Source organism: Phaenicophaeus curvirostris, chromosome 9 (genome assembly GCF_032191515.1).
Source record: "Phaenicophaeus curvirostris isolate KB17595 chromosome 9, BPBGC_Pcur_1.0, whole genome shotgun sequence".
NCBI lineage: Eukaryota > Metazoa > Chordata > Aves > Cuculiformes > Cuculidae > Phaenicophaeus > Phaenicophaeus curvirostris.
In genome coordinates this window covers 3915033-3926053 of record NC_091400.1, presented here as the reverse complement: position 1 = coordinate 3926053, position 11021 = coordinate 3915033, and the positions used below count along the sequence as shown (strand labels likewise).

Genomic DNA, 11021 nt, shown 5'->3' with positions numbered 1-11021 from the left:
GAAGAACAGAGGGCAATTTTCAGATCCTAACTCAAGTCTGCAGTACTGGTAAAAAAAAAAAAAAAATTCTGCTCTGAGATTCAAATGGAGTAAATTTGCTACTGGAGCCACTGGCGTAAGCAAGGCTGTTATCCCCTCAAAAGCTATTCCTACAGTCAGCCTGACCACACTTTAATGGGAGCACACTGCAAAAATAGAGGGGCACTGACAAAAGATCTTGTCTCTTCCTCCTCTAGGAAATTGCAAACTTCCATTTCTTTAATCTAATCATTTGCAGGAGGAGATATTTTTTCTAGAAAAGCCAATATAAGAGGGCTGAAAGGTCGGATGGGATAATATGTAATCCATTGCGATAAGGGCTGTTTACAGAATTATTAATCAAACACAAAAGGGAACAGATAGTAACATTTTTTATTAAATATTACAGTGGATCAAAAAGTACAAAATATCTTTTGCCTGCTATGTGATTGGGAAACTATTGGCACATAATACAGTATCAAAAGCATTAATAAGTACAATTTGGAAAACATACAAAAATTGAGTGTTTATAGTTGGCTCAGCTTTATTTCTGGTAGTGTTTAAACTAACACAAAGGTTACTCAATAACCTTTTACATGGGAAACTATATAATATTACTGGGCCATTTTTATATATACAAATCATCACCTTACAGAGCATATAGGCTACATAACTTGAATCACAAAAAGTATACAATATTTACAACAAAAGAAAGTTAAAAAAGTATAAACAGCTAGTAGATTATGCTGCCATTATTAGAACATATTTAAAACTGTGGGGCTGGAGGGAGAGGGGAGGAGGAGGAAGAGAACGAGCGAACTATCAACCATGCGTACAGCAAACACTGTGGGAAGCGCTCCGAGCAGCGCTGCCTCTGCCACCCGCCTCACACCAGCGCAAGAAGTCCCAAAAATAATGACAATTGCAAAATCAGCTCAAACGCGACCTCGCTGACCACCACAAAGGAAGGGACCGGGTTGGGGAGCGGCGAGGGGACCCCGGTCTCTGAAGGCAGCAGCCCCAGCAGGGCAGAGGTGCTGCAGCTGGGACAAAACCACCTCCTAGACACCAACGCAACAGGCAAACTTCTCGTGCCAGGTCAGCACGCAGCCAAGACCGACCTGCTGCGACACACCGGCTTGTTCTCACCCAGCCTCGCTAGGGGTAGGGGTTTTACAGGGAGTCAGACCCTACTTCCCAAGCATCTTGTGGAGCCCGACTCAGCGTACGGCCAGAAGCTACGTGTGAGCCGTTCGCTGCCAGGCCTCCTCATTTGAATCTCACAACCTTCAGCATCTCTAATGAATCCTGGACGCAGTGCGTTTGAATTGCAACATTTCTTGGAACTGGATTCTGATAAATAGATTTATGGCTCTATTGCCAATTAGATTCCACAGTTTCCTTTACAAACCTACCAATAACAATGGTTTGATTGCACAAAAGAACGCCTTGTGCAATTTCATTCAATAATAAGGCCCCTTGAACTCAAACAATGCAAACAAAGACCCATTTAAGACATTAAGAAAAAAAAAATACACTCGTCAGCCAATGGAGAATTCAGTAGTCTTTTGAAAGATTTCCAAGATCTCTGTTAAAGAGTTTTTAAACAAATAATGCATGGCTTCTGTTAGGGTCTTAAGCTAGCAGTTCTTTTCCTTTGCCCTGATGTTCTGCCCAGTATATTATGAGCTTCCCCAGCCAGCAGCCAGCCAGTTTCCTCATGGGGCAAGCGAGGAGCCTTCCTCCCCTCTCCCCGTCCCCTAGACCCACGCTGCCCCTGCACGGCTCCAAAAAGGCGACCACCGAACTCCCACGAGACGTAACCAAAAGGGAAATCAGACACTTTGTGTAAACGCACGACTCCAGGACACACGACTTAACTGGAACAAGAAAGAGAAGCGTTTGCTTTGCCAAACACACGACAAGCTTGTTTGCTGTAGATTTTTATAGTCTCTCCCCTTCCCCCCACCCTCTCCCCCCCATCCCCAGACCCCTGATTCTCACGTGATTCAGATCTAGTGCAACTTTACTAGAGATGTCCTCCATACTGGCACATCCATGTTCTAAGTTCTACTAGTCTGTTTATCAATCAATTAAATATAGCTTTACCACAGGAATATAAAGTATTTAATTGAAGAAGCTGGATCTTTAACAGTAGACGAGTATATTATTCTGGTTTCCACCTTTGGATATTAAGTATGATACATCATATATTGTATTTGGCTTCATACCACGGGAAAATTTAATGACATGCCTAGCATGCAAAGTGTTTCTTAGGAGTTTCCATTTTTCTTTTTTGTATTGATAATGTTGTCTTTGAACAGTAACTGAGATGGTTTGAATGACAACCAATTTTCACATTGTAAAAAGCCTCCAAGTCACGCATCACTTGATCAATGTCTTTGCTCAGCTGCGTAGTGGTGATGTTCTGCAAAGGGAATATACATCCATAGGGAAGCTCTTTCGCTAGGAAACCCCAGCCCTTCCTTGCCTGGGCTTTCCCCTTGCAAAAGAATGCCCAGGGAGAAGCCGAGGTCCCCATGGGGACATGGAAGGACCATCTCAACCCCCTACCTATCCTACTGAGCCCAGTCTGTTCGTGAGGCACAGGACCCGCAAGCCTCTGATCCAAATCAACATTGGCTCCTGTCCTAATTTCTGAAATCCTCAACATTCTTGCAAACCACAAATCCATTTTCTGGACTCCTTTGTCATCCAGCAGCTTGTACCACGGAGGTTTTGTTTTCTAGACCATTTCTCTGGTAGGCAGGAGGGTTTCACAGCCTAGGTAAGTAACAATGCTTGACAAATTCACGGACCACAATATGGGAAAGCAAAGCTCAGTGGGAGGGGAGAAGCGGCGTAGGAGCCTTTGCAACAACAGGAGAAGGGCGAGAGGTGCTCAGCACCTTGCAGGTGCAGACTGACCCTGGGGAAGGGAACCTTGTTTGCATCCTTGCACCAAAAGATCACCTACAGTATGTTTATAACCATTAAGAATAATCTGAACCAGTTGCTTCAGTTTGTAAACAGTAAACGTTACCACAAAAACGAAACAAAAAAAACTCTGATCAAAAGTATAAAGGAACTGGAAAAATTACAAACACATAAAAAAAAAAAAAAAATTAGGACAGCCACAGCCTTTAAAAAAAGTTGCGGATAAAATGATACTGTTTAATTTAAAAAAAAACCCAACCCAGAACAAAAAAAAAACCCCAACATAAAGAGCACAGAATATACTAGACAAACATAACTATATAAATTATTGTGACCAAATGTGACACTGGTAGTTTACGAAGTGGATATGTACAGTCAAATTAAACAGTGTTTACCCTTCTGTTCTAATAGTGTTAAAATGAAAAATCTATTGCCATTTTACTATACATTGCATTGATTGAATCTTTAGAAGTCATGAAAAGTTACCCAAAAAAGCACATCCACTGATTGTACAGATTCTTGGCCTGCTTCTCCTTTCCAGGTTCATCTCGAGTCCTCGACTCATTTGCAACAACTCACGGCCCCTGGTCCTCGGCTCAGTGAAAGGCAAACGCAGCCCTCACCTGGGATTTCAGTGAGCTCAGGACTCGGCCAGTATTTCCACGGCTCCCTTTGAACATCTGCTCTTACCATACACAAGGTCCTTTCAGAAAACACATACGCAAAATCCAATGATTTTTTTTCTTTCTTTTGTTTTTCTTTTGTTGTTTTTTTTTTTTGTTTGTTTGTTTTTTGCAGGGGCAAAGATAAAGGGCAAGGGGGGTTGATGTGGGACCCAGAACTAAAGAAGAAGTCCCCGTCTCCGAACTCCAAAGCGCTCCGCTGGGTGGGGTACGACTATGTCCTGCTTGACAAAAAAACCAGATTGTGAAACCTGCAAGACATCGTCACAGGGGGAGGAATGTCGCTAACTCAACTTTTCTCCTCAGACCTTTTTTTTTTTGTGAGTGAGGGGGTTTACAGTTTTGTGCTGGGATGTACAGAGGACAGCTGGGAAGGTGGGAACGCGGCTTGAGGGTTTATAGCAGCTAAAGGATAAATGCTGTTATGCAAAAGGTCACCGTAGGAACTTCCTACAGGTGTTGCTGCAGCTAAGTGTCTGTACAGTTGCTGAGAGTTTGCAGGGGATGTGAGGAATTGTCTCTGCACCATGAAGGAGTGAAGAGCCAAAGGCTGCATTAGTGGGGAGAGCACAGTCTGATTTTTCAAGTACTGCAGGGGATGAGAATACCCGGGTGGGAGGCGGTTGTTCAGCCCTGTGCACAGGCTTCCCGGATACAAGCCTGGGAAGATGGGGGCTGAAAGGGGAAATTTGTGGCTTTCCAGCATGCTGCCAGAATGGAGCCCATGCACCGGCTTGCTGCCTTCCCCTTCTGGGTCGGAAACCTTGTCTTTCACTGGAGTCTCCTTTGGTAAGTGCAGAGGAGAGACAGCTCGGATTTTTTTTTCTGAAATGACTTTGTCCAAATCCTCCAGGCTCCTCTTCAAAGGCCGGGCGGTCCCTACGTTTTGAGGGCTTGTTCTGCGGCTGATGATAGGATGCACCATCCCCTCCATCTTCCTCAGATTCTCCAGCCTCTGGGCGTGCTGCTTCCCAGATCTATGGAGCAATTCGCTGTGTTTTTTCGGGGCTGTCATGGCCATGGGGGACACGCGGCAAGCTTTGGGGTTACAGTCTAGATTCACCGCTTGGCTGCTCGCTGCCTGGAACGGGGAGATACCTTTGCCTTCTTGCTGGGCCATGGATGAATGAGGGAGACTGGAGCCTGGAGCCTTTGCAGTCTGTTTGTGTACGCTCTTTGGAAGACTCAAATCTGTTGGCTGATCATCTGAAGAGGCCTCCACTGCTGCCTTTTTTTCTTGCTGATGCAAAGATGGGCGATAATTTAAATTTAGTTTTTCTTGGTGTTTGTGTTGAGTAAAAGTAGAAATATTTTCAGACTCTCTGAACATGTCCCGGGGGAGGTACTTTGATGTCTGTTCATTATTAAGGTGGTGTTCTGTGTGCCTATAAAGGCTGTGCAGATGAGGTGATGAATAAAAATCCGCCAAGAAAGTGGGCACATGGGAGTGCTGCAGTGCCCTTTTCTCACTCATTTTATCTTTGCAGTCCTGGATATCTGTCTTCGGTACATACGACTCGGCAAGAGAACTGAGGTGATGTTTTGAAAAATCACAGCGCTGAGGATCTGGTTTACATAGCAAGTCATGTTTAAAAATGTCATTAATCGATTTCCTGTCTTCCTTGGTTTTAAAACTCTGTACGTGTTGTATGACCGAGGGCCTATTAATTGCTACAGGATCAGAATTAGGGGTGTGGGGACCTTGTGATAAGCTTGAGGACAGCTCGTCTCTGCTGTTCAGCTTCTTTTTGCTGATCAAAGGCGGAGGAGAACCGTAAGGATAGCTACACGACAGGGTTGCGCCACTGACCTGTGACAGCAGCTTCTTCTTCGCCAGAGGTGACATGATGCCTGGATTACCCTTTGAGTAGAGCAGCGGTGTGTAACCAAAAGTGGGGTCATCGTTCATGGACCCGTGCAGCTCCTTTTCCTTGAACATGTCGAAGTTCTGGACTACCAGTACTTTGGGTGTTTGCTTTAGTGCATTGTGGATATCTTCGTTTCCCAGCTGGTCCACTTTCACCGTGCAGTTTGCGATGTAATCGGCCATCTCTGGCAGTTTGTCATCTTCCATGTCGCTCTGAGTGGGTAGCGGGACTGGGAAAGCTGTGAAGGGCATTTCTGGGGGTTCGCTTTCTAAGCTCTCAGTAAAAGCTTTGTGTAGCTTTTGTTCAGGCTTTGTGTCTTCCAGGACATCTGCTGGGGGCTGTAATCGTTTCGTGATGGTGGCATCCAGCACTGTGTCTTCTTCTGGGGGCATGGATATACTTGAGAAAGAGGATGAGTGCTGAACCTCCTCCTTGGCTTTCTCACTGTTCATGCTGTTTTCTGTCAAGTCTGTCTTTTCCAGGGGCAGTGGCCGAGCTGCCTCTGGTAAATGAGATGGAGGGCCTTGCATGGGTTGTTTTATCTCTCCCGCTGTAGGATGCTCAGGGAAATTTTTCTGGTCTGCTGATTCTTGATCCTTCTCTTGTTCTGATGAAACCTAATAAAACGATTCAACAGACAGTAATAAGAATGTGGTGCGTTTTGGCAGACTGTTCATAAGATCATACATGGTAGACTGCTGGCTACTTTTAGAGAAGTATTTGTCAATCACCTCGCTGGAAAGTGAAGTCTCTAACACCATGCATCAGACCCAAACAAAGAAATGTACCTCTTCAACGTATTAAGTAATACACCACCCCTGCCAGGGTCACAATAAGGCATTTCCAAACAGCAGATGTTTGTAACCCGACAAGAGGTGCCAGTGGCTTGACCGCATAGTTAAACAATGAGGTTACACTCTTTTAAAATTAATTAGGCAAACGCAGGTGACCAGATTTCATAACACAAATAAGGCTACAGAAATTTCTCCAGCTAGCCAGCTTCACCTACAAAAACAGCACAATGATTCCCATGTTTTTTTCTTACATAAAATCTCTCCAGCATAGCTATCTTAAAATTCAGTGATCACAGAGATCATTCACACTCAGTTCTGCATTAAACTGTGAAAATGATAGAAATGGCATACTAGGGATCCCTATTGTAGGCAGCAAATCACTGCCACGGCTTAACTAGGACACACATTTTTTTATTAACGGATTAAAATGAAGTTGTCAACATTCAGTAAGTGTGTGTGCCTGCTATTACAAACATAGCTTTTATACGTTACTGTCAATGGGACTGCAGCTCTTTCTGCTCCCCCATTAATAAAGCTTGTGTGCACAATTCACACTATTCATCCCATTATGTAGCCGGCTGAACTGCGACCCGCAGAGGTCACCAGAGCGTCCCATCTGCGATCCAGCTGACTGACAGCCCTTTTCAAAACTGCTGTCACTCTCCTCTGACATGTCGTGGTAGAAGACAGTCATAAAACAGCAGCATTGTGTGAGCCCTTTATTATTATTGTTTTTTTTCTTTCTTCGTTGTAAAGATAAGACGCATCCAGAAAGTTATTATCTAAATGCTGCCTTATGGTCTGTCACAGGAGCGGGAGATCGGAGAAGGTCCTAATGAATCTAACCCCCTCAGAGATTTATTTCTTCACGGCTGCCTTTAAATATTCTGTCTGTTTGGTTGGCCTATTAGTTACAGTGTCTGTTAGTCATCCTAACTTCTTTTTAAACTCATAGCTGCCTTTTGCAGCCAAATACCATCATTAGGTCCTTTACAAAGTAGCATCACCAGTCTCTTGAGCTTATAAAATTACAGGAAAATACCAGACAGATGAGCAAAGCAAGGCAGAGAAAAAAAAAAAAGAGAAATCATATTTAATAACTGTACACTCTGCTCTTTGTTTCTGCTAACCAACATTTCGATTGAAGTTTCAGCTATTGTGAGGAAATGTGCAGTCTAAGGCTAACAGCATTTTGTCTGGTAGCTCGTTACATTGACAATGTCATTGTGACGGCAGGAAAACAGTGAAGAGTAGAAAAGCAAATGCAACCCTAATAAATTAAAGTTATATCTCTCCCGAAATACTTAGCACAGTGCACAAGTCGAACACACGATTGAGAGGACTGTGCAATTATAACCTGAATACTCTTTTACAACTCACAGCTACAGCCAGCTTCGGGGCCATACGCAGAAATGGTTTAAGCGATGGCTTTGTTGGGGTTATGGAGGCTCCTGGTGAGCAACACGCTACCTCTGCTGTGTCTGGATGGGGTATGTGCCCAAACACGGACCGTGGCTCTGCGCTCTGCCACTAGGGGATGGCTGGAGTGAGAGGGACACGCAACTTTCTGCCTGGCTCCAGCAGACTTGGATTTTGCTCCACCCAAAGGAGATGGACATCCCCTTTCTGCTGGCCCCGTAAGGGCCACGTCCTGTGCACAAAGCCCTCCCTATGGCAGAGGACAGATGAGCTCTCTAGCTTCGCACCTTCCCAGGGTGGAAGCATCTACCCCTGCAGGCCCCTTTGCTGCTCGGGCTTTGTGTGACCACCGACCCACATGGTGATCTGCATGAAGGCTGAGTCCTTAATGGCCCAGCCTGACTAAACAGGGGCAGGACACATCTTCCACCCCAGTCAGGGAGGAGACATTAATTCTGCTTTAAAAGGTACCATTTTACAATGGGAAACTGCAGTAATTGTACATTTTTATTGTCTTGTCTAGGCTCCCTACATTTCCGATAAGCAGAGCTTAAGAACTCTTCCTGCAAACCACACAAAAATAACTGCAGTTTAAGCAGCAGGAAGTTTGAGATAGGGAACAACAAAAGCAAGGAAATTCAAAGTTAAGGCTGATGCTCTGTTGCTGACTTGTTATGTTGTGCTTTAACAGTGGCAGTACGGATACTGTGCAATGTATCTTGCAGATCCAAGACCCCTCAATAAATAATCAGGCATGAAGAAATGACGGATGAAGGGAGCACGAGCTTTCACTTCGTACCTCCTTGCTTAGGGCAATTTGTGTTGCAACCTTCCAGTGACTGAAGCAGGTTTGTGCGCACGCTCCGCCCTATGTAATTTTCATCAGAAGTGGTGGGGTTTTCCCCCAACAGGGTTCCCTGCTTTAAAATTACAGTGTGAAGGAAAACAAAACCCCCTCCCCTCTCTGTGGAGTGCTCTTAAATTAGATAATAAGGATGCCGTTGATCAAGGCAATTTCAAACACAAACTCTGATTTGGACAGGAGATGAAATCCTCCCTGTAAACACAGCTTAGAGAGGCAGTGGGACATGAAAAACAAAAATTTTCTGTTCCGAAAACTAGGTACACAGAATCTCAGAAGCATCCATGTTTACTGGTCTCGCATTGTTTTTTTAAACAATGGAGAGGAGGATCATCGGTAGCTGACTCAATACCAATTTCCAAACAGGTTTAGAGACAGGACTTATATACCTGCCAGATGCCAATTAAGTCAAGGGAGCAGCCATAGCCTGCCGGGCACATTGTGTGTTTTGACATTCTTTAAATACCTACGTTCACTGCAATGTCTTGAAGGCTGCTGTGATGTGGCAGACTGAGACAGGAGAAGCAGTGTCTTGTGTAGGGGGTGCGTGTGAGGAGCTTCACTGCCTCGTTCACACAGGGTGCAAGTAGGGCACATGGGAGGGTGGGCAGGATGTGCAAAATAAAGTCCTTAAGTAAAACAGGAGCAACCCCCCATTGATTTTATATCACTTAACAACATCTGAAACTTACTCTTATTTGCAGACAAATATGATTTCTACTGATCTATCTTACCCTGGGCTGTGAACATAAAATCTGCTCCGCGAGCGCTGTCCTATGACTGCAGGTAACGCAGCTCTACAGGGAAACTGGAGCCTGCCCATGTGAAGCAGGTGACAGAACAGGAACCTATCTCGGCTGAAAACCATCTGTGCCATGTGAGAGGGAAGTCAGTCTCAGTGAGGGCTTGGAAGGCACTTCCCTCAAAATCTGACCTTTCAATCCAAAGAGAAACTTAGTATAACATTATAAAAATCTGGGGGAGCGATGTGCTTTTTTAACAGACGTGCATACATCTGTGAGCATGAAAGGGCTGATCCAAAGGTTACCATTATAAAAATCAGCTGTGTCCAACTGTTACCACAATATTATCAACAGCATTAGAGGTTCCCGCACCCTATACTTGGATGAGGAAATAACTGTGGTAGTTGTGTGGTTTCCTTTGGCAGCTGCTGATCTTTTAGTGGTGACCACTGTATAATACAATGAGCAGAAACAGTACTTGTTACATTGAGAGCTTGGTTTTCTGCCATCACTGCTGTGCAACATGGAGCTAACTGGTGGCTGTTCGTAGCCCAGCAAAATCCCAACACAGACAGTACCACAACAACTGCATTTCCATTCCTGAGCACACCTGAAGGCCAACTGGTTGGGATTCTCCAATTTAAATTACATATTTTATCATTGGATTTCACGTGATTAGAGCTGCGTATTTTTAACTGAAAAGTTGAAAAGCAGAAAAGCAACCAACCTCAGATGCATCTTGGGGTTTCTGTGCATTATCTTTTTCCTTCTTGCTCTTTTGGTTTTCATTTTTGATGCGTTTTGTTCCAGACACTTTTGTTTTCGCTTCACCCTCCTGGGAACTGTTATCCTGTTTTCGAGGTTTCACTGGAGGCAGTGGCTTATCTTCCTCTCCTTTAATAAATCTTTCATACGGCAGGATTAATCTAGGGGATTAAGGAACAAATAATTGATCAGATTTTGCCATTCTAGCAAAGAACAAAATGTATCTACTACGAGCAGTTTAGTTAATAAATCCACTTTCTTCCATGCCATAAAAGCAACAGTTTAAACTCTACATCTACAAATCCAAGTACGATAAAGCAATTTATTTGGCAAGATTACGATGTGGCGTAAATTCAGTGGAGTTGGAGTAGATCAGTTGCCAGTAACAGCACGGTGGTTTGTGCGGCTACACCAATTTGTACCAGACGAGGATTCCAACCACTACATTTTAGACCGATTAAAAAAAAAAAGAAATCTACATGTATTATTTTCCCTCTTAAATCACGCAGCAAACCCCAGGAAAACACTGACAAAGCCACAGCCAACTTGATAACAGCTACAGTTTCTAGGCTGGTTGCTCCCCTGCATGCAAGGGTGAGCACGAAGATCTCTGCAGAAGACCAGAGAGTAAGCTTATAGGAAATTGATGGTGGTGGGTACAGCACCCAACACGCTGCAGTCGGCACCAGCCCACCCTCGCAACGTGCCCATCCAGTGACAGTCACCACACTCCCTGCCTCCATCAGTCTTTTAAGAGAGAAGAAAAGAATTAAGAAGGAAGGAATTTTTCACTGTAGAACCGTCCTCCACAAAGTGCACAAGATCGCTTTAAAAAGCAAGAAAGAAACAAACAAAAAAATACCCTTCCCCTGAAAGCATCAAACACACTGAGTTTTAATCTATCTGTTTTCCCTTTACAGTTCTTGATCTGA

General features: G+C 44.2%; 1 protein-coding gene across 5 annotated transcripts in view; it reads right to left on the bottom strand.

The window, feature by feature from the left end:
- Positions 1–392: 392 nt before the first annotated feature.
- ARID5B (AT-rich interaction domain 5B) overlaps positions 393–11021 on the bottom strand; it is a 117660-nt gene continuing 107031 nt past the window's right edge. For all 5 annotated transcript variants that reach the window (XM_069864358.1, XM_069864360.1, XM_069864357.1 and 2 more), the window contains 2 exons: positions 10052–10250; positions 393–6123 (listed from right to left, as the gene is read on the bottom strand). In XM_069864358.1, coding sequence (XP_069720459.1) covers positions 3973–6123; positions 10052–10250 — 2350 coding nt within the window. In that variant the 3' untranslated portion in view covers positions 393–3972. The remainder of the gene's footprint in view (positions 6124–10051; positions 10251–11021) is intronic.